The 22,210-nt window shown below is 46.8% G+C and overlaps 2 protein-coding genes across 2 annotated transcripts; both read right to left on the bottom strand.

Moving 5' to 3' along the window:
• Window positions 1-12,648: 12,648 nt before the first annotated feature.
• Window positions 12,649-13,580, bottom strand: LOC109765393 (early nodulin-like protein 8). Its single transcript, XM_020324178.4, has one exon. It carries the CDS (start codon window positions 13,467-13,469, stop codon window positions 12,846-12,848), a length of 624 nt encoding a protein of 207 aa, XP_020179767.1. The 5' UTR covers window positions 13,470-13,580; the 3' UTR covers window positions 12,649-12,845.
• Window positions 13,581-20,446: 6,866 nt separating this feature from the next.
• LOC109765395 (uncharacterized) lies at window positions 20,447-21,812 on the bottom strand. Its single transcript, XM_020324180.3, has 3 exons — window positions 21,732-21,812; window positions 21,479-21,625; window positions 20,447-21,118 (listed from the first exon to the last, which is right to left on the bottom strand). Exons 1-3 carry the CDS (start codon window positions 21,810-21,812, stop codon window positions 20,447-20,449), a joined length of 900 nt encoding a protein of 299 aa, XP_020179769.3.
• Between the last annotated feature and the right edge of the window lie 398 nt (window positions 21,813-22,210).

A 22,210-nucleotide genomic window follows, 5' to 3' on the forward strand; every position in this document is an offset into this window, starting at 1 on the left:
CGGCCCGTAGAAGGCCCATGGATCGTTCGGCCCGTAGAAGGCCCATGGACCCTACGGCCCGTAGAAGGCCCATGAATCCTAAGGCCCGTATAGAAGGCCAATGGATCCTACGGCCCGTATAGAAGGCCAATGGATCCTACGTCCGGAAGAAGGCCCATGGATCATACGGCCTGCAGGAGGCCCATGGTTACAACAGTCCGTGTGTTGCCATGATTATTTTGGCCTAGTTACCAAAAATAGGCTATTGTGGCCACTAGAAAAACACAGAAAAAGAACTGTAGTGACTACAAGCAAACAACTAAACAAGACAATAAGGAAATAAATAAGCAAATAATTAACGCTAGCCTGTTACCGCTATTACACATATTACATCCACTGGGCATCAAAGTTCGCCACCAGTGCAAATATAGGGAACAAAGTAGCACATTACATACACTGGATGTCAAAATTGGCCACCAGTGCAAATAAACGTGGCAGCAAAACAAGAGCATAACTGAAACAACTTCAGAAGAGCTCAATAAACGTTATCCTGGGTATCCACCATGCTGGCAATAAGCTTAGCAAGCTTATTAGCTTTGTCCTGTTTGGCGCTAAAATTCTCCAACGCTTGCTGTTGCACCAGAAAGTATGCATCTGAATGCTCCAGGGACTTCCGCAGTCCTTCTGCTTCTTGTCGCAGCACAGCTGATCGATGTCTTTCAGCTTGTAGTTGAGACTCAAGAAACTGAACTGATTCAGACAGTGAGTTTGAATAGCTTGTGCAAGCGCTAGTGGCCAGTAACTCGAACACTAAACCAAGACAGGACTTTGGGGTTGTCTCGCTGTCTTCAAGATAGTCTTCCTTAGCTGTTTTATCAGCTTTGTTGGAGACCAACAAGGATGTGTCACTATCCTGAACCTTATCTGCATTACTTCCTTTACCATTGCTTAATAAGGCACTCTTCCCCAATATTCTGTCAGCATTCTAAAAGAAGAAACAAGCCGACACATAACAAGTTTAGCACGTACTAGTATATGAAACTCATTTCGGTGAACCAGTTCATTAGTAAGGTGGACAGGATTAAACTACCAAGTCTTCTATTGCCAAGTACTAGTACATAATAAAAGCATCAAACAAAAATATATCTATGTCCTATGGTCACTGCATTGTCTTGCCAAATCAAAATAGAGACACGGTTCAAATCATATCAGTTCAAGACAAAGCAGCAGTGAAAGAATACAAAGCGTGGGAAACTACACGGCACAACAAGATTTCAGATGGGTACCACGGGTCTACATGTAAAACAACACTATTGGCTCTGTTGTGATGCTAGTAATGTGCATGATATGAAAGTCAACTGTATACACAATTGAAATTGAAATCAACAGAGCTATTGATAAGAGCAAACCTGTTAAAGAAACATGCGTGAACATACCTGCTGTGCCATTGGAGTTTCGATTGGATCCTTCAATTTAAAAATAAGTTTGTATGAGTAAATAAAGTGATACAAGAGCAAGTTAAAAAAGGCGCGCCTAAGCGAGCGCTTAAGCGCGCCTAGGCTCTAGGCGTTGGCAAAACGCATTGCGCATAACTACGCTTAATCTGTGCATAACTGCGCATAAGCATGCGCTTTGGTCAGTAAAGCGCAAGGCGGTCGCAAAACGCACAATTAACGCCTAGCGCTTTTTTGAACTATGATAGCAATGGAATCTTAAATTAGAACAGTTGTTCTTCAGGTTTAGGCACTTGTTCTACATGAACAGAGTACAGTAAGACGCAAGAATATAATACTTAAAAATAGAAAATGAGCTCATAGACCTTACCACATTCTTGGCTCGGGACCAGTACAGAACAAGGCGTTCCCAGTCATCATCTAGTAAATGTGTTTTAGGATAACGTAAGGGAATTTGATGAGTTTCTTTGCCGGTGAAGTACGTTTTCTTCAGGTAATTCCGATACTTCCACCAAGCAATCTTGAAGATAGCAGAGGTATTAGCACAGGTTACCTCATTGTGAGTTTCCAAATCGGTCCTTCTCTATAGAGAAAAATGGGAAAATTTGCTATATTATAACCATCATGGAGGTAGGATGTATGGGACGAAGCAAAGTAATTGCCATGAATAACATTACTTATACAGAACTCCTGGACAAACACCTGCAACTGGCATTTTCCTTCATCTTCAGTATAATATTTCCAAGATGGGAAGATACGCACATACGATTTAACAACATCAAATTCGATAGATGCTAAACTATGACTACCTGGTTGTGCTTCCTCCACAGGAATAGGCGTACTAACTGGTGGAGTTGGGGTTCGCCGTGATAGTACTGGCCCTTTGGGCACTGGAGCTGCCGTACTAACTGCTCTTGTTTGGGAGCTCTGTGGTGGAGATGGTGTTGTGTCAACAGGAACTGGGTTACTATCGGCTGGGGTTGGGGTTAGATTGGGTGAAGCTGGTTCTCTGTCCATCGCAGTAGGGGTACAATCTGCGAGAGTTTGGGTTATGTGTGGTAGGGCTGGTTCTTGTGCATGTACAACCAGGGTGCTATCTCCACCAAGAGGTAGCACTGTTTAATTTGAAGACCGTGTTTTTAGTCCACTAGATACTGGCATCACCCGCTCCAATTCAAATGGCTGATAAACAGGAAACATAGTTGAATGTACAGACATTGTATGAGAGACAGATGCAATAGATAGTGTGGAAAAAAGAGGGCATGAAATAGTTGACATGTATATTGTTTAACTAAAATGGATAGCATGACATAATTTCACATATATGATGTCTATCTAAACTGGATAGCATAGCATAACATAATTCAAAGATATGATGAATAACTAAACAGGATCGCATGACATAATTCACCTACATGTTATCTAAGTAATCAGGATCGCATCATTTAATTCACATATGCGATTTATATGATAAACAAAGGGCATTCGATATGATGTCTGAACTAAGAACATGGTGTTGAATATTGTGTATATGATGTCTAAACTATGCAATGCAAGACACCGTATGCATGATATGAGCAGTATAACCGTGCCAAGTTAGAGCATACACCTTAGTGGGGGAATAGGACTGGTCATCTGTCTCTGAATCCATCTCTGAGGAGCTACCGGGACCCAACAAGAGATCTGCTTCGACAGGTAGCACTATCTGCTCTGAAGGCCTTGTTTTCACTCTAGATTTTTCCATCTCCCACCCAAATGGCTGATTCACAGGAAGAGTAGTTTAATGTATAAACATTGTCGACAAATGGAAATGTAATGAAGAAAAGGATGGGCAAGATATCATTCAAATATATGATGTCTGGTTAAACAGGATGGCATTGCACATTTCACATATATTATGGCTGGCTAAAAGACATGAGACTGCATAATTCCCATATATGATATAGAAACTAAACAGGTGGCATTACAGAACATGTCTAAACTAAGCAGATGACATATATGATGTCAAAAGTAGGCACTGCAAGGCAACATATGCATGATATGACTAACATCATCATACCAAGGTAGAGCAAACACCTTGGGTGGTAAATAGGAGTGGTCAGCGGCGTCTGAATCCGCCTCAGAACAGATATCTTCCTCTGGATTACAATCTGGAGAGGGGTGGGGAGGGTTTGCCATTGAACCCACCATGGAGCGATGTCTGCATGACATTATATTGCCGCGCAAAACTCTTCTCTTTTTCTCTACATGTTCAGCATGATTGTGTACAATATCTGACATGCATACGAAAAAAATATGGTGAGATTATGTAAGGAGAGCATGCAGAAATTTAGAGTGATGGTAACAACGAGTGGGTCGACGTTTTTCCATTGAACCAAAATAGCCCTAACGGATCGACGTGAATGTATAGTAATAAGTGATGCAACAAGTGTACAACCTCTTTGTCGTAGCCGTGTCGACCTCAGCATCATTGGGTTGGTCGCTGAAGCAGTTGAGGCAGAGGTGGCTGTCGGAGGTGTGGAGGAAGATCTGCGGAATCTGTAGACGGTGTCCAGGCCACTGCTCTGTTGTGATGGATCGTTCTGTCGTTGGAGCAGCTCCGGTGAGCCGTAAGACGTCAAGGCTGAAGCAGCACAAGACAGACATCGTCAATCTCAAGTGGGATTCTAATAGCATCTCCAATAGATGATGTAAAATGGATGTAAAATTTACATCACCAAAAACCACCTGACTACAACAGATGAGGTAAAAACTGTTGACTCTGAACTTAACTGTCGAAACTGAAATTTACTGTGGAATCTGAATGCTACTGTCAAAACTGAACACAATGGTAGCAGAGAGGCACTTGACATGTAGTTTAGGGAGGGCCTGCACCCTGCGGTTCATCTTCAACCTGCACCCCGCTGAGCCGCCAGCCACCACCGGCCGAACCGCCGGCCCCAGCGCCGCCTCGCCGCCCCGAAACAACTCGCCACCGCCGCCTCGGCCAGCCCTCTAGGCCCCCCGCCGCCCACCCTGAATCCTAAGATAGATAGTGGGGTACCTCTCCGGCGAGGCCCCATCCCTGCTGCGGGTGGTTCTTCCTTAACTCCGGCGAGCCCCCCCAACCCTTGAAAATCGACTGACCCAAAAGTCGATTCAGTCGACTGAAGTGTGGCTTAATCGGAGCAGAGCAGCAGCACGAGCGAGGGGGAGAGCAGCAGCAGCAGCTGGGCGAGCGAGCGAGAGACGGAGCAGCAGCAACAGATCCGGCTGGTATGGACACCGCCGCCGAAGGGGCCTCGCACTGGGGGAGAGCCGCCGTGGAGATGTCGCCCGTGGCGCCGGCTTCAAGGTAGCCGCTCCATGGGGGTGCGGGATGGAGCACCGTCGGCGCCGGGAGGTCGAGTTAAGGAGAAGGTGCGATGCGATGAGTGTACAACCTCTTTGGTGGCGCCGAGTAGGCCTCGGCTTTGTCCGAGGAGTCGGTGAGGATGTTGCGGTTCCGGTGGAGCAGGTTAAGGCGGCATTGTGGGGATGGAGAGCAGCCGCGATAGACGAGGCGATCGTCGGGGCAGCGCCTTGGAGGTGGAGGTTGGGGCGGCTGAAACGGCGGGACGGCAAGATGGACGACGGATCCTCATCGGGGAGGTGGACGAGGGACGTCGAGCTGTTGCGGTGGACGACGTCATCGGGGAAGAGGCTCCGGCTGGGCAGCGGTGAGGTGGCGGACGGAGGAGGGTGGGGTTTTGTGCTGGAGCGGAGAGGTTATGGTGGCCTGGGATTTCGAATGGCAAAAAGGGGGAGATGGGAGGGGGTGAAGCATGACTTAGGGACGCGCTTGTCCAAAGTGTAGGGTGTGTTACAAAAGTACCCCCCACCGATTTGAACTAGCGGCCCTTTCGGCTCAGGGTTAGAAGGGGGATTTCGCGTGTCGGGATTTGGCAGCTGGAGGGAGTTTTCGCGTGCGTTCTAATTTCAGGATAGCAAGGGGCGGGTTGTGAAGGCGCCAGTTTTGGGAGCACGATATCTGAATTTTCGGGATATAACAAGACGCGGGTTGAATTTTAGGGACAAGCCTAACGTGTAGTAATATTGTACTTGTACGTAGCAAATCAATTCACACTTCCCTCAACCAAAAAGAAAATGAAAAAAATAAAACTTTTCACACCACACAAAGAGAGTCTTGCCCCGTTTTACTATACAAATGCTATTCAAAGCTACTCCCTCCTTCCATCTATATAGGGCCTAATACTTTTTTGATGCTAACTTTGACCAAATATTAGAGCAACGATATATGACATGCAACTTACACAAAGCACACCGTTAAATTCGTCTGTGAAAAGTTCTTTCAATGATATAATTTTCACATTGTGCATGTCATGTACTATTAATCTTGTCAATAGTCAAAGGCGGTCTTAAAAATCTCATTATGCCCTATATAGATGGAAGGAGGGAGTATGAACCCATGTTATGTCCGATTAAATTTTTTCGCTTGCTGTATAATGCATGTAACCTACTCATACCAACATTTTAGTGCATTCCAAATGTCTATACTACCGCTGCAATTCGAACTAAATTTGAATTCGTTTCTCTATTTCAATAAGAATCTACAATCATGATTGTTGCCAACTTCAACCATCATAGTTTCCTTGCTATCCGCCAGATATAAATCGAACGGCCTATAATGCAGGATGGCAGGCACACCATCATCAACAACTCCATTTTTTTATAAGAGTAGAGATAAAATATATTAAATGTAGTATAACATGTTCATAGCCACACCATGTGTATCACCGTTATATATATTCACACATGCGTCGGTTTAAAACACTATGATAAATTCTTCAAATATCCGAATTCGCTTTTTATAAAGAAGTATATATGATCTCTATTCATCTTTTACACCCACACAACCCTCTTATCTTTGTAGCTAGCACTATCTTTCTCTTGTGCATGCACACGCCCGCATCCCTCTCACCCTCTCTCAGCATTCTCTAGCTCCATCACGCAAATTCGTCTTTTCACTTTAGGTCGTTCACCCACGATGTGTCTAGGCCCCCCAGCTCCTTTACGGCACACATCGATCTATATGCCTCTCTAGCCAGGTGTGCCTAGCACAAACACAAGCTTCCCCTCTTCTCTTGTCACCGTCCATGCCTCACTCCCACCACTCTTTTCATCGTTCTCGTACTCGCACACTCCTTCCCCCTCGATATAGTATGCCTATCATACCATCCTAGATGCATCCCTCTCTCTCTATCCTTCTCCTCATGCCTCATTTGCTTCTAACACACACATGCATGTATACCGATCGATCTCCCAACATATACCTAGATCGACTTTAACTACCCCCCCATCGATTGACGTACCTCACAAGTTATGTCTTTCCTTTCTCTAACAAAGGGCGATTGATCTTCCTATGTAGTTATGTCTGCTTACCACAGCCACATCGTCCCCCCTCATCATTCGTGCATGCCTCCTGACCCGTCTCTCACACGCACGTGCACAGACAACAAGCAGCCATCTCCTCTCTTATTGATATTGCGGGCGTGCCCTCCATTTGTCTAGCAAGCCTATCCCACCATTTGTTAGAAGCAACTCCACTACCACCCCCTCCAACACTCTAGCTCTGTCTCTCTCCCAACCTTATTCCTCTCCTGCACATATGAATGGATGCCGATCGATCTCCCTTAATACATGAGGCAGATCGATCTCCTTAATACATGAGGTGGGCCTCTCTCCTCCTCCACACATATAGCAGCCATTGTACCTCTATAGTTAATTGGGCCTCCCTCTTCCCCCACCACACACCGATAGTCGAGCGCTGCAGGTAGGAATCCATGCCGCAGATACAAACTGCACATGTCCCCTCTCACGTTCCAGTAGGCCAGCCACTCTATATCTTTGACGTGGGCACACACAAATTCGATGGCACTCTTTATCGATCGCGCGCACACACACACACACACACATCATTCCTCTCTTCGATTCTATGGACACCTCAAGTCGATGATACCTCCACTCTCTTCTCGTGGATCGCCCCCTCTATATATATGTTATATCTAGGACTCTATTTCACACACATTGCATATGTTACATTTTTTGATTGACCCCCCCCCCAAAAAACTCTCAAGAACCCACACACTATATCTCTCTAGGTTTGTATCTCTCTCACACAACCCCACGTAGGTGGTGTACGTATACAAGAAGAGAATAGGTGCACCGTGCATGTACTCACGCTTCGTGCCCAGCCACACCCGCGCGGGTACACGGTGGAGCTCATTTCTTTACGAAATGGCAGCCCACGTGCTAATTTGAACGCCTGTAGCGGTTGTTTACCTAGGGAGGTCGTGTACCACGCGTGCACGAAACAAAGTTTGACTTGACGCGTTGCCGCGTTATTTTTAAATAAATTTATAGCGCTCAATGGCACGTACACAGTATATAAAACGATTTTTATGGAGAAAAAGGTAGTCCGCTCACTATATACAATGGAGCCTGCCTGCCTAGTTTGTCTCTCTTCAGAGTATCTCACACAAGGCTGTGGTGGCCTCTCTCTCTCTCACCGTTGGTCACTGATCCGGCCGCATCCCGTCCGCCGGGGGAAAGGGAGTGCGGTGGCCTCTCTCTCTCTCACCGTTGGTCACTGATCCGGTTGCATCCCGTCCACCGGGGGAAAGGGAGGAAGTGCATCGTTTCTCCGTTCGACGGCGCCGAGGCAACACGTCCCGATCTGCAGTACACGCCGTTCTCTCTGACCAAGCTCCGGCGCGGAAGGGCCTACGCCACCTGCTCGCAGATTCCGCCCGCCGTCGCTCACCTAGTTACATCCCGACGACCTCCTGGTATCCCCTCCGGGCTTGCTCCACCGCCCGTCTTCCCACGTCGCTGCATGTGGATCTTCCATAGTTCTTTGCCCAAAACGTAGCTCGTCCGGCGTACTTTCCATATTGCATTCTCGTCCTCACAGCGTTTTAGACAACACAACCGTGTTGTTATCTTCCCTTAGGACAAGGAATATGCTTCTTTTTTGTCGTCGCATGTGTCATCAACTGTTATTGGCCAGTAATTGTTTCCTTTCTACCTCTTTTTTGCAAACAGGGCTATCCATTTCACCTCGTTGCTATTGCAACCTTTTGGTGAACTGCACAAATCACTTTGTTCTTAAGAGTGTTTTGTGCAGTTGTACTAAAATGTCACACGGGCAACGTCTCTACATTTCAGTGCGACTGCACAAAGGGAGATTGGTTTTGCTCTATCCTCCTCATCCAACTCCAAGCCTAATCTTCTCCAACTAGTTAGTCTTAAGAGAGACTGCAAAGGTGACCGGCTTCTATTTGTGTGTTTATTGTTTCATCAGCAGTCCTCTATTATCGTAATCACACTTAATATCTTTGGAACAGGGACGCTCAGCTCTATTTTAGTGGAACTGCACAAAATGATCGGAATGTTGCATGCTCCAGACAGCTACTTTTTTTTCCCAACATGCCTTGTTGATTTAGACAGAGCTGCGGGGACGTTGCTGCCAATGAAAGCATGGATCAATTTTAATTTAACACCTTCTCACAACTCTGTCTTCAGTTGTGATGTAATTATTAGCTCTGATCTGCTAATAATTGACATGCATTAGCAAGGAAGTTAGTTTTTTATTGTTTCCGAAAGAGCATCGATGGCAAGACACGCAAAACAAAAGCTGAAAGCTCACACCATTGTACAATTTCATGTCGCTGGAAAATTATTTGTATAGTACGTCAATTATGTAAACAAATGATGGAAGCTTGATAGCATTGCCAGAAGCCTCTTCATCATCCGGGTCTATGTGCCATGCACAAAATTATACTCCTTCGTTCCTAAATATTTGTCTTTTTACAAATTTCAAACGGGCATATTTTAGAGTGTAGATTCACTCATTTTGCTTCGTATGTGTACTCCCTCCGTTCCTAAATATTCTATTCGTCTTTCTAGAGATTTCAACAAGTGACTACATACGGAGCAAAATGAGTGAATCTACACTCTAAAATATGTCTATATACTCCCTCCTTTCCTGTTTATAAGGCTCAATTCAAAAATCTCACCAATCAAGGTAGATGGTGAGTGGTGGAATACTTTTTGTAGTTTGCAAAAGCACCCAATTAATGCTCTTGTTTTCCTCAAAAAAGAATATTTACCAATGCATTAATTGCAATGCATGCGTGATTATAAAGGTGCTCTACAGGTGTTTTTGATGGTACTTGTTGAGTTGGCATAGATCAAGATTAGGATTTGTCACTCCGATTGTCGGAGAGGTATCTCTGGGCTCTCTCGATAATGCACATCACAATGTGACTAATGAGTTAGTTACGGGATGCTTCATTACGGAACGAGTAAAGAGACTTGCCGGTAACGAGATTGAGCTAGGTATTGAGATACCGACGATTGAATCTCGGGCAAGTAACATACCGATGACAAAGGGAACAATGTATGTTGTTATGCGGTTTCACCGATAAATATCTTCGTAGAATATGTGGGAGCCAATATGAGCATCCAGGTTCCGCTATTGGTTATTGACCAGAGACGTGTCTCGGTCATGTCTACATAGTTCTCGAACCCGTAGGGTCCGCACGCTTAAAGTTCTGTGACGATCGGTATTATGAGTTTATGTGTTTTGATGTACCGAAGGTAGTTCGGAATCCCGGATATGATCACGGACATGACGAGGAGTCTCTAAATGGTCGAGACATAAAGATCGATATATTGGACGACTATATTTGGAGACCGGAATGGTTCCGGGTGAGATCGGGAATATAGCGGAGCACCGGGAGGTTATCGGAACCCTCCGGGAGGTATATGGGCCTTATTGGGCTTTAGTGGAAAGGAGGGGAAAGGAGCAAGGGAGGGGCCACCCCCCCAAGCCCAATCCGAATTGGGAAGGGGGCCGGCCCCCCCTTTCCTTCCTCCCTCCTTCCTCTTCCTTCCCTCTCCTACTCCAAGTTGGAAGGGGGGAATCCTACTCCCGGTGGGAGTAGGACTCCCCATGGCGCGCCCTAGAGAGGGTCGGCCATCCCCCTCCTCCACTCCTTTATATACGGGGGCAGGGGGCGCCTCTAGACACACAAGTTGATCTGTTGATCTCTCCCAACCGTGTGTGGTGCCCCCCTCCACAATAATCCACCTCGGTCATATCGTAGCGGTGCTTAGGCGAAGCCCTGCGTCGGTAACTTCATCAACACCGTCATCACGCCGTCGTGCTGACGGAACTCTCCCTTGAAGCTCTGCTGGATCGGAGTTCGTGGGACGTCATCGAGTTGAACGTGTGCTGAACTCGGAGGTGCCGTGTGTTCGGTACTTGGATCGGTCGGATCGTAAAGACGTACGACTACATCAACCGCGTTGTTCTAACGCTTCCGCTTTCGGTCTACGAGGGTACGTGGACACACTCTCCCCTCTCGTTGCTATGCATCACCATGATCTTGCGTGTGCGTAGGATTTTTTTTGAAATTACTACGTTTCCCAACACTTAATATCCCTTAGTTTCCTTATGGATCCCGCTGCCACGGGAGGGTAGGACAAAAGATGTCATGCAAGTTCTTTTCATAAGCACGTATGACTATTTATGGAATACATGCCTACATTATATTTATGAACTGAAGCTAGTTTTGTATCGCCCTAGGTTATGACTGTTATATGATGAATATCATCCAACGAATCATCCGATCCAATGCCTACGAGTTTTTCACATATTGTTCTTGCTAAGTTACTACCGATGCTGCTACTGTCACAACTGCTACAAAATTATTGTTATCACTCTTATCGTTACTATTACTGTTACCACTTCTATCAAAACTATCATATTACTGTGCTACTGATCACTTTGCTGCAGGTAATTAATCTCCAGGTGTGGTTGAATTGATAACTCAGCTGCTAATACTTGCAAATATTTTTTGGCTCCCCTTGTGTCGAATCTATAAATTTGGGTTGAATACTCTATCCTCGAAAACTGTTGCGATCCCCTATACTTGTGGGTTATCATCGGTTGTTCTCCACGCAGCGGCCGCGGTCGCTCACGGGCACTGGAGGGATCGGCACGGGGTCGGCGGAGAGGTGCCAGTTGTATGGCAGGTGGACATCTCCCCACGGTAATGGCGTCGCCGTCTCCCAGTAACGATGACAGGCATCGACGTGGATGTACGGCATGTCGCGATGCCCGGCCGCCGGAAAGCTGGCGGAGCAGGTGGTGCGGGCGGTGCGGACCTGTTGGAGCGGCGTCGGCTAGAGGATGAGTCGGCCTCCTGGTCGTGCTTCCCCTTGCCGATCCAATGCCAGCCCATGGCACCGGCGGGGAGGTGGGCGAGTGGGGTGCAACGGCGGTGGCTAGGGTTTGCTGGTGTCGGGGCTCGAGGAGGCAGGTCGGCCAGGAAGTGGAAGCTGTGGACTGGCCGGTCCACGGCTTCCACATTAAGAAGGACGCCGACCCTCCGCCCGTGTAGATGACAGTCAGGGCCCGTCGCGCGTGCGAATTAATTTTGGACGGTGAAGGTAGGTGAACGGCCGGCACGCGTCCCCGAGACGGGCGAGGAGCAAGCGTGTGCCCGTCCGTTTGGTGTCCGTGCGAACATGGGGCGGACCGGACGCAAAAAGGACATAAAATGTGAATGCGGCCGCGCGTTGGACCGAGCCATCCGTCCGTTTTGGTCCAAACGGACAAGCGCGGACAGGACATGATCACGCGTTGGAGTGGCCTAGGAACGTTGCTACACACACTGACAAAAAAATCTGAAGGTTTCGCGCACGACGCAGCGTATCCAGCCGTGTGTGCGTCCAGCAAAACTTTTTTTTTTAGGGGAGTGCGTCCAGCAAAACTAGAAGCAATAATACTACACCTACGAAAACTGTTACTTCCAACCAACTAATCTCTCCCCCCTGATTTCATACATTATAATTGGCATGGCATGGCATGGATTCCTTGCCTTGACTTGGCGGTGCGTTGTGTTGGGGGGGAATAAATTCCTTGCCGTGACTTCATTCATGGCAGCGACAAAGTCAGACAAAGGTGGGGTGGGGGCATCCACCATGTGCCGGAGCGCGCAGCTCCAGCTAGCGCATGAGCATGTGTGACAGAGCAGACTAATCTAATCTTATCTAATCTTATCACACACACCCATCAGGAACGAACAGATCACTCTAATCTTCTCCAATTCAAGATAACCCTAATCTAATCTAATCTAATCTGGATGTAAACGAATGGAACATCCGGTTCAAGAAAAAAGAAATCCGCATCAATCAATCAATTATACTGTACTTATAATCCAATCCAAACAAATAGTAAATTACTACTCCGGAGTACAGTACAGTACAATTCAATTCATGTTTCTCATCTGACAAAAAAAAAGAAATTGGAATGGATGGGAGGAAGAAGAAGAAGAAGAAGAAGAAGAAGAAGAGCATCTCACATCACATCCACAGGAGGATGAGAGCGGCGAGGAGAGACAGAGCGGATCCGGCGGCCCGGTGCACGGCCATGGAGGCAGCCGAGGAGTCGTCGTCGTCGGGGCCGGGCGAGAGCGAGGGGAGCGCCTCGGACGGGGACGGGGCAGCGGCAGGCGGCAGCGCAGAGAGCGCCTTGAGCGCGGCCTCGTCGTCCGCCGACGGCTTGAGCAGCTTCCCATCGGCGCCAGGCACGTCCACCGACAGCTTCTGGCCCTTGCGGCAGCGGCCCGGGGCGGCGCTGGTGAAGTAGGCCCGCCCGGGCTTGGTGAGGTTGAAGACGGAGTTGCCGTCCTCCAGCTTGAGCAGCGGGTCGGAGACGTCGCAGGCGGCGAAGGCCTTGGCGGTGACCTGGACGGCGCTGTCCTGGCTGGGCGGGTAGAGGAAGAAGAGGGCGTCGCCGAGCTTGACGGGGACGGACTTGGACCACCGCACGTACACGTCCGGCTTGGTGGACGGCGGCAAACCCCACGCGTCCAGCCCGCCCACCTTGTAAGTCGCCGCCGCCAAGCAGCCGGACAAGGATGACATGGAGACGCACAGCAACAGCGCCGGCAGAGCCGCTAGAGTCGTCGTCGTCGGCGTGCCCATCGTCAGTCAGAAAGTTCCTCTGCTTGCTTCTCACACTCTGCCAAAGCTCCTCTGCTTTTTTTATCGGATGCTCGTGGAGTTAATTGCACAGAAGTACCACAATTGGGGCATCACATGCAGATTGATACCATGATTGCTAATTTTTGCACGTCAGTATCATGATTGCTCCAGGTTTTTTTAAATAAGGCTAAAACGCGTATTTATACGTATTGACGCTTGATCCGACAGCTCGGGCCCACCCGTCAGGTGCCACACTGGCCAATCGGCGCGTGCCCGCGCGCTGACTAGGACGAGCCGGTGCGCTGCTGCTCTCCAACTCGGTCCGGTCGCACCAGCTCGCCCCCGCCGCACCATTCCCCTCCCCTCCTCCTCTCCTCACTCGCTCGAACCCTAGTCTATGGCGTCGGCGACTCCAGCAGGCGGCGGCGAGAGCGTCCACGGCGGCGGTGAGATGCCGTTCTGGCCTCCTAGCGGAACGGCTGGCGTCGACGGTGATGGCGGCGACGACTCCAGCTCCGCGTACTCGACCGACGACGAGGAGGAGTCGATGTTACTCAGCATGGAGCAGCGGTTGCGGTTGGCGCAACAGTGGGTGGCGAACCCTAGCAGCAGCCATCAGTTGACGCATGGACTTGGCGGCGTGCTGTAAGTACCCTTGTCCTCCTCCTGCTCTGGTTTATCCAATTGGGGATTTTTAGGGTTTGTTCATCTTCTTGTTTATCCAGTTGGGGATTAGGGTTTGTCCAATTGTAGTGACTAGTATAGGACAATTACAGTAACATAGTAACTCAGTGTATTGCACTCTCAAATTACTTCAATTACAGTAACAATTTGGGATTATGACCTTGTCTTTTTCCTTGATTTTGCTATTGTGCTGAAATAGTAAAGTACATTGTTCTGTACTGTAAATATTAGACTTACAGGTTACTTTAGTAGCATTGTTCTGTGCTGAAATAGCATCTGTAATAGTAGAGTTAATAGTAAATATTAGACTTACAGGTTACTCTAAATTGTTCTGTACTGTACTGTTGCTCTCCAAATTAAGAGTAATTATATTGAATACATGAAATTTAATTTGTTCTGTAGTTTGGATGAAGACATTTGGCAAGTAAGGATCCATTTTGATGCAAGAGAACCATTGGAGATGAAGCTGTGTGGTTCAGATATTACTTATCTGAATTTGGTTGCAGTGATGGAAACCCAAGGATTTAATGCATATGATTGTTTGTATCACATTGAAAATCCATCTTTAGGAGAGAAAGGGCTGGATTTGGTAGACAGTCATGCAGAATTACAGAAGATAAAGAGGAAGATCCAGGACAAATTGGTGCTTGATTTGCTAGTCAGGGCTTGTCCACCCCCTGATACTGATTTTGAGTTGCAGCAATGTGAAATGCCAGAGTTGTCCACTGTGGTGTACCAAGAGCCTGTTGTTTTAGATCTGAGTGAGCCTCCTGTCTTAGCTGTTGATCAGCAAGGAGTAGTTTTTGAGAGTCAATGTAGCAACTCTAGCACACCTCATCCTGCTGGTGTTTGCACACAAGAAAGCAAGAATGCAACGGCCAAGTTGAAAGCAGTTTTGGAAGAAGAAGAGGGATATCAAGGATTTGAGGCATATGAGGACAGTGATGCTAATGCCTCTGATGAGGATGCTCAAATTGGAAATGACCATCATTACATGGGTGATGATGAAGATGTAGAGGTGGAAGAGGGAAAGAGACAGAGAGAGCTAGAAGTACAAGAGGAAGAATCAGATGATGAGCAATCAGAAGAGGAAGAAATGCTGCATTATGAGGGTGACACTGAAGTTGAGGACCCATTTGAGGTAGAGGAAGATAGGACTTTTGAAGAAGAAGAAGAAACTATAGTTGAACCTGTGAAGAAGAAGCAGAAGCTACCAGTTAGAAGAGGACCAACAACTAGGTCACATTGTAGTAAGCTACCAGAGGTTGAACCTGATTTCAGACCATCATCAGATGAAGAAGAGAAGGGGTTGTTGAGGGAGAGTGATGATGATGGTTTTGAGCCAGTCTCTTTTGTCCTACCAAAGAAAAGGAAGAGTAGGGCAAAGAAAAGGCCTGCTAGGAAGTGGTACAATGAGAAAATGGAGCAACCACATGAGCAACTGTGTATGAAGTTGTGTCTTAGGGATCAGCATCAATTCAGAGATGCTTTGTTGAATTTGCACATCACTCAGGCCAGGAATTTTAAGTATCACAGGAATTCAGATCAGAGGATAATTGTTGAGTGTCCAGATAAACAATGCCAGTTCTTTATGGTGGCAGCAGCTATAAAAGGGGAGAAAACCTTTGTAATTAAGAAGATGAGACTAGAGCACACTTGCCCTAGTACCACTGAGACCACCAGGGTTAGTGCTAAGTGGCTAGCACAGAAATATGAGCATCTCTTCAGATCTGATATAACTACTGGTATTCAGACAATAATTGATGCATGCATGGAATGGTGTAGATGTGCCCAAGTGCATGGCATATAGGGCAAAGAACATAGCTATTGAAGCTGTCTTAGGAGATCACAAGAAGCAATATCCTAGGCTTAAAGACTATGCTCAGACTGTCATGGAGACAAACCCTGGGAGTAGAGTAATAGTCACTACTGTTACTCCAGTACCAAATGCAAAAATACCCCACCGAGGCCCAAGATTCCATGCCATGTTCTTTTGCCTGAATGGAGCAAGGGAGGGGTTTCTCAATGGGTGTAGGCCATTCATTGGTTAGTTCCTGAATCTTGTGCACCATTTACATATTGTAGAGTACTCCATATTGTATATCACTTGAATGTATTTAATGTTTGGAAATGTTGATTATGCATGTGTTGATGGATGCTTCATTAAGCTCACTACAGGAGCTCAACTCCTTGCTGCCACTGGTAGAGATGGCAACAACAACATATATCCACTGGCATTTGGCATAGTTGGACAAGAGGACACACCTAGTTGGTGTTGGTTTCTACACCAACTGAAAATTTGCCTAGGTGGAGAAGTGGGCAAGTTTGGACCTTATACTATAATGTCAGATAGACAAAAGGTATGTGTTTGCACATTTGATTTTGTGTTGCACAAGTGTTAACAGTAGCTAAGAGTTTCATTGGTGCATATTTATTTACCTTGTAGCTTAGACTTGTTAAATTGTTTGTGTCAGGGGTTATTGAATGCAGTGAATGCTGTCTTTCCAAATTGCAACCAAAGATTCTTCCTTAGGCATTTATATGCAAATTTCCAAAATGCTGGGTTTAGGGGTGAAGATCTTAAGAAGTGCATGGATAATGCTAGCTATGCCTACAATGAACACAAATTTAATATTGCAATGAATGATCTTAGAGCTGAAAGTGAGGAAGCTTGGGAGTGGCTTACTGCAATACCAAAAAAAACATGGGCAAGGCATGCATTTGACACAAACTGCAAGACTAACTTGGTAGTGAACAACTTGTCTGAGGTGTTCAACAAGTACATTCTAGATGTTAGGAGAAAACCTATAAGGACAGTCAAGATCGGTGAACATCTCCATGTTGATCGTATCTTCTATACGACTCATGCTCGACCTTTCGGTCCTCCGTGTTCCGAGGCCATGTCTGTACATGCTAGGCTCGTCAAGTCAACCTAAGTGTATTGCGTGTGTTCCGAGGCCATGTCTGTACATGCTAGGCTCGTCAACACCCGTTGTATGCGAACGTTAGAATCTATCACACCCGATCATCACGTGGTGCTTCGAAACAACGAACCTTCGCAACGGTGCACAGTTAGGGTGAAAACTTTCTTGAAATTATTATAAGGGATCATCTTACTTACTACCGTCGTTCTAAGTAAATAAGATGCAAAAACATGATAAACATCACATGCAATCAAATAGTGACATGATATGGCCAATATCATTATGCTCCTTTGATCTCCATCTTCGGGGCACCATGATCATCTTCGTCACCGGCATGACACCATGATCTCCATCATTGTGCCTTCATGAAGTCGTCACGCCAACGATTACTTCTACTTCTATGGCTAATGCGTTTAGCAGCAAAGTAAAATAATTTACATGGCGTTATTCAATGACACGCAGGTCATACAAAATAATAAAGACAACTCCTATGGCTCCTTCCGGTTGTCATACTCATCGACATGCAAGTCGTGATTCCTATTACAAGAATATGATCAATCTCATACATCACATATATCATTCATCACATCTTCTGGCCATATCACATCACATAGCACTTTGCTGCAAAAACAAGTTAGACGTCCTCTAATTTGTTGTTGCAAGTTTTTACGTGGTTTGTAGGTTTCTAGCAAGAACGTTTTCTTACCTACGTATGACCACAACGTGATTTGCCAATTTCTATGTACCCTTCATAAGGACCCTTTTCATCGAATCCGTTCCGACTAAAGTAGGAGAGACAGACACCCGCTAGCCACCTTATGCAACTAGTGCATGTCAGTCGGTGGAACCTGTCTCACGTAAGCGTACGTGTAAGGTCGGTCCGGGCCGCTTCATCCTACAATGCCGCCGAAACAAGAAACGACTAGTAGCGGCAAGAAGAATTGGCAAACTCAACGCCCACAACAGCTTTGTGTTCTACTCGTGCATAGTAACTACGCATAGGCATGGCTCTGATACCACTGTTGGGGATCGTAGCATAATTTAAAAATTTTCCTACGCTCACCAAGATGCATCTATGGAGTATACTAGCAACGAGGGGAAAAGAGTGCATCTACATACCCTTGAAGATCGCGAGCGGAAGCGTTCCAATGAACGTGGATGACGGAGTCGTACTCGCCGTGATCCAAATCACCGATGACCGAGTGCCGAACGGACGGCACCTCCGCGTTCAACACACGTACGGTGCAGCGACATCTCCTCCTTCTTGATCCAGCAAGGGGGAAGGAGAGGTTGATGGAGATCCAGCAGCACGACGGCGTGGTGGTGGATGCAGCGGGATGCCGGCAGGGCTTCGCCGAGCTTATACGAGAGAGAGAGGTGTTGCAGGGGAGGAGGGAGGCGCCCAAGGCTGTGATGTTGCTTCCCTCCCTCCCCCCCTTTATATAGGCCCCCTGGGAGGGGGGGGGGCGCCGGCCACAACCCATCTAGGGCAAGGGGTGGCGGCCAAGGGGGGTGCCTTGCCCCCCAAGGCAAGTGGGAAGCCCCCCCACCCTAGGGTTCCCAACCCTAGGCGCATGGGGGGAGGCCCATGGGGGGGCGCCCAGCCCACTAGGGGCTGGTTCCCTTCCCACTTCAGCCCATGGGGCCCTCCGGGATAGGTGGCCCCACCCGGTGGACCCCTGGGACCCTTCCGGTGGTCCCGGTACAATACCGGTAACCCCCGAAACTTTCCCGGTGGCCGAAACTTGACTTCTATATATAATTCTTCACCTCCGGACCATTCCGGAACCTCTCGTGACGTCCGGGATCTCATCCGGGACTCCGAACAACTTTCGGGTTTCCGCATACACATATCTCTACAACCCTAGCGTCACCGAACATTAAGTGTGTAGACCCTACGGGTTCGGGAGACATGCAGACATGACCGAGACGCCTCTCCGGTCAATAACCAACAGCGGGATCTGGATACCCATGTTGGCTCCCACATGTTCCACGATGATCTCATCGGATGAACCACAGTGTCGAGGATTCAATCAATCCCGTATACAATTCCCTTGGTCAATCGGTATGTTACTTGCCCGAGATTCGATCGTCGGTATCCCAATACCTTGTTCAATCTCGTTACCGGCAAGTCTCTTTACTCGTACCGCAATGCATGATCCCGTGACTAACGCCTTAGTCACATTGAGCTCATTATGATGATGCATTACCGAGTGGGCCCAGAGATACCTCTCCGTCACACGGAGTGACAAATCCCAGTCTCGATCCGTGCCAACCCAACAGACACTTTCGGAGATACCCGTAGTGCACCTTTATAGTCACCCAGTTACGTTGTGACGTTTGGCACACCCAAAGCACTCCTACGGTATCCGGGAGTTGCACGATCTCATGGTCTAAGGAAAAGATACTTGACATTGGAAAAGCTCTAGCAAATGAAACTACACGATCTTTTATGCTATGCTTAGGATTGGGTCTTGTCCATCACATCATTCTCCTAATGATGTGATCCCGTTATCAATGACATCCAATGTCCATAGTCAGGAAACCATGACTATCTGTTGATCAACGAGCTAGTCAACTAGAGGCTTACTAGGGACACGTTGTGGTCTATGTATTCACACATGTATTACGATTTCCGGACAATACAATTTTAGCATGAACAATAGACAATTACCATGAACAAAGAAATATAATAATAACCATTTATTATTGCCTCTAGGGCATATTTCCAACAGGCACAAGAGAGGCCATGTTTCTGTCTCTGCAAACTCAACTCAGAGAGAAGAATGCAGAGATTGTAGGGATTAGGGCCAAATTTCACAATGTGTTGTTTCTTTTCACTATATTTGTGCTTGGCTTAGTTGCAGGCAAGATATTAAGTTAGTTAGTTGGTAGTTGCAGCCAATCTAAATGCAATGTACTGTCTGGTTTAGTTGCTCTAGTTTAAGCCAAGTTGTAATGGATCAGTGAAGTTATCTTCTGATGCAATGAGATTTAGTCAGTCTTGTTCCTCTTTTATTTTGTATGACATGAGTGGTTTGCTGCAACATTGTCATAATGTATCATCATCAACATATCCTTCTACATAATCAGCATATCCATACATAATAAGAAACTGATCACATTAGTTTCTCGAGTTCAACTCATTATAGCCATTGTTCACAATACATAGAGGAGTTCAACTTCAAATGCATAGTTCATCCTTTTCTCACAAAAGGATGAATAGCATAACTACTACATACATACACAACCATAGTTCACCATTAGTACAAGCATACAGTACACAACCTTAGTTCCTAGATGCTAGGTCATTACACAACCATCATTCCCAAAAGGTCAGCAATGCCACTAATCTCATTTTCATCTTCTTCACTTCTCCAAGATGGCCTGAATCCCCCTGAACTTCTCCTTCAAATTTTCATTCTGAAACTCTAACTGCCACTTCTCTTCAATATGCTTTTCATTTCCCTTAAGCAGATCAGCAACCTGAAGCTTCAACTCTAGCTTCTCTTGGGTGAGCTTCTCCTGACACTTTGTTAGCTCTACATTCTTCAGCTCCAAATTCATACTAGCTTCAGTAAGCACTTGCTTCTCTTTCATTTTGTTCAACTTCAAGTTCTGAATGACTGTTGCTTGAGCTCTTGTCAGGTTGAGCAGCAGCTCATACTTCAGAGTAAGTTTCTGGGTCTCTTCATCTTTCTTTGCCATCTCACTTGCCATCTGTGCCTTCATATCATCAATCAGTTCATTTCTTACCTCCTGCTGATATGTAATGGCAGACTGTAGATGTCTGAAATCCACCACCTTATCTTCCTGGAAGTTCATTAGCTCATGCACATCTTGGACTAGCTTGTCATAGTTGGCATCCAGCTTGTTCTTCTCTTCTGTCAGATGGTGGATAGTGAAAGAACTTTCAAGATTGTCATTCAGCCTAGCAGTTTTGGCATCTTCAACCATTGCCCATAGCTTCAACAATGCATTCTGCATTGTTGGGGGCCACTGGTGATCAACCCATTCAACAAAGCCACAATTGCTACCTGCCTGCAAAAACAACAACAACACCAACACAGTTCATACAACAAGTAATTACACAAGATAACTGCAGTTGCCAAAAAGAATATCTAAATTTAGCATCAGACCACTACATTTAACAAGAGGAGCAGCCACTTGAGTAGCTGACTGACTAGGTTAGTTATCATTTTTAAGCTACTCTAGTACCACTATTAACCAAAATTACTATGCCATTGTACTCCAGCAAAATATACTCATGATTGACCTAAATAAGCTACTCTAATGCCACTATGAACCAAAATGTTGACAGCAAGGAGAGTACTCCAGCAAACAGAGTTCAATATGGCACTGACAAAGTAAGAAAAAAATCACTATGCCTACAATCCATACCAGCTGTGCACATGCTAAAAACCGCTTGCCTGTGTCTGTTCCTTGAAAGGCAACAAGCCTCTCAGATGCCATGCCGTGCTTCTCACATGGAGACATCACATCCAGCTCAATCCCCTTGTAATCTGGATCTTCAAGGCTGAAAAGGACCTGCAGAAGCTCGCACAAAGACAATGGGCAAATCAAAACCTACCAAAATCAACCAAATCAAGAAATCCCAAATCTGTAACCCTAACCCTAAACTCACTGTACTGACCTCGTTGAGACCGTCTGTGGAGGAAGAATGCATGTACGGGAGGCTAGACTGGTCGTCGCTGCTTTCGTCCTCCAAAACCATGGCGTCGGCGGGGCGGTGCGGCGGCCGGCAGTCGGGACGCAGGCGGCGGCGACGGAGGAAACGAGTGAGGAGAGGAGGAGGGGAGGGGAATGGTGCGGCGGGGGCGAGCTGGTGCGACCGGACCGGGTTGGAGAGCAGCAGCGCACCGGCTCGTCCTAGTCAGCGCGCGGGCACGCGCCGATTGGCCAGCGTGGCACCTGACGGGTGGGCCCGAGCTGTCGGATCGAGCGTCAATACGTATAAATACGCGTTTTAGCCTTATTTGAAAAAACCTGGAGCAATCATGGTACTGACATGCAAAAATTAGCAATCGTGGTACCAATCTTCATGTGATGCCCCAATTGTGGTATTTCTGTGCAATTAACTCATGCTTGTGTGTGTGTGTTTCTTGGATTGGG

The sequence above is a fragment of the Aegilops tauschii genome, chromosome 4 (genome assembly GCF_002575655.3).
Source record: "Aegilops tauschii subsp. strangulata cultivar AL8/78 chromosome 4, Aet v6.0, whole genome shotgun sequence".
Classification (NCBI taxonomy): Eukaryota; Viridiplantae; Streptophyta; class Magnoliopsida; order Poales; family Poaceae; genus Aegilops; species Aegilops tauschii.

What these genes read in the sequence shown, in the direction of transcription:
- LOC109765395 (XM_020324180.3), bottom strand. Translation starts at nt 21,812, where the DNA reads ATGGTTTTGGAGGACGAAAGCAGCGACGACCAGTCTAGCCTCCCGTAC. An exon ending in CCACAGACGGTCTCAACGAG is followed by an intron (nt 21,626 to 21,731) that starts GTCAGTACAGTG and finishes GAGCTTCTGCAG; the next exon opens with GTCCTTTTCAGCCTTGAAGA. An exon ending in TTTTAGCATGTGCACAGCTG is followed by an intron (nt 21,119 to 21,478) that starts GTATGGATTGTA and finishes TTGTTTTTGCAG; the next exon opens with GCAGGTAGCAATTGTGGCTT.
- LOC109765393 (XM_020324178.4), bottom strand. Translation starts at nt 13,469, where the DNA reads ATGGGCACGCCGACGACGACGACTCTAGCGGCTCTGCCGGCGCTGTTG.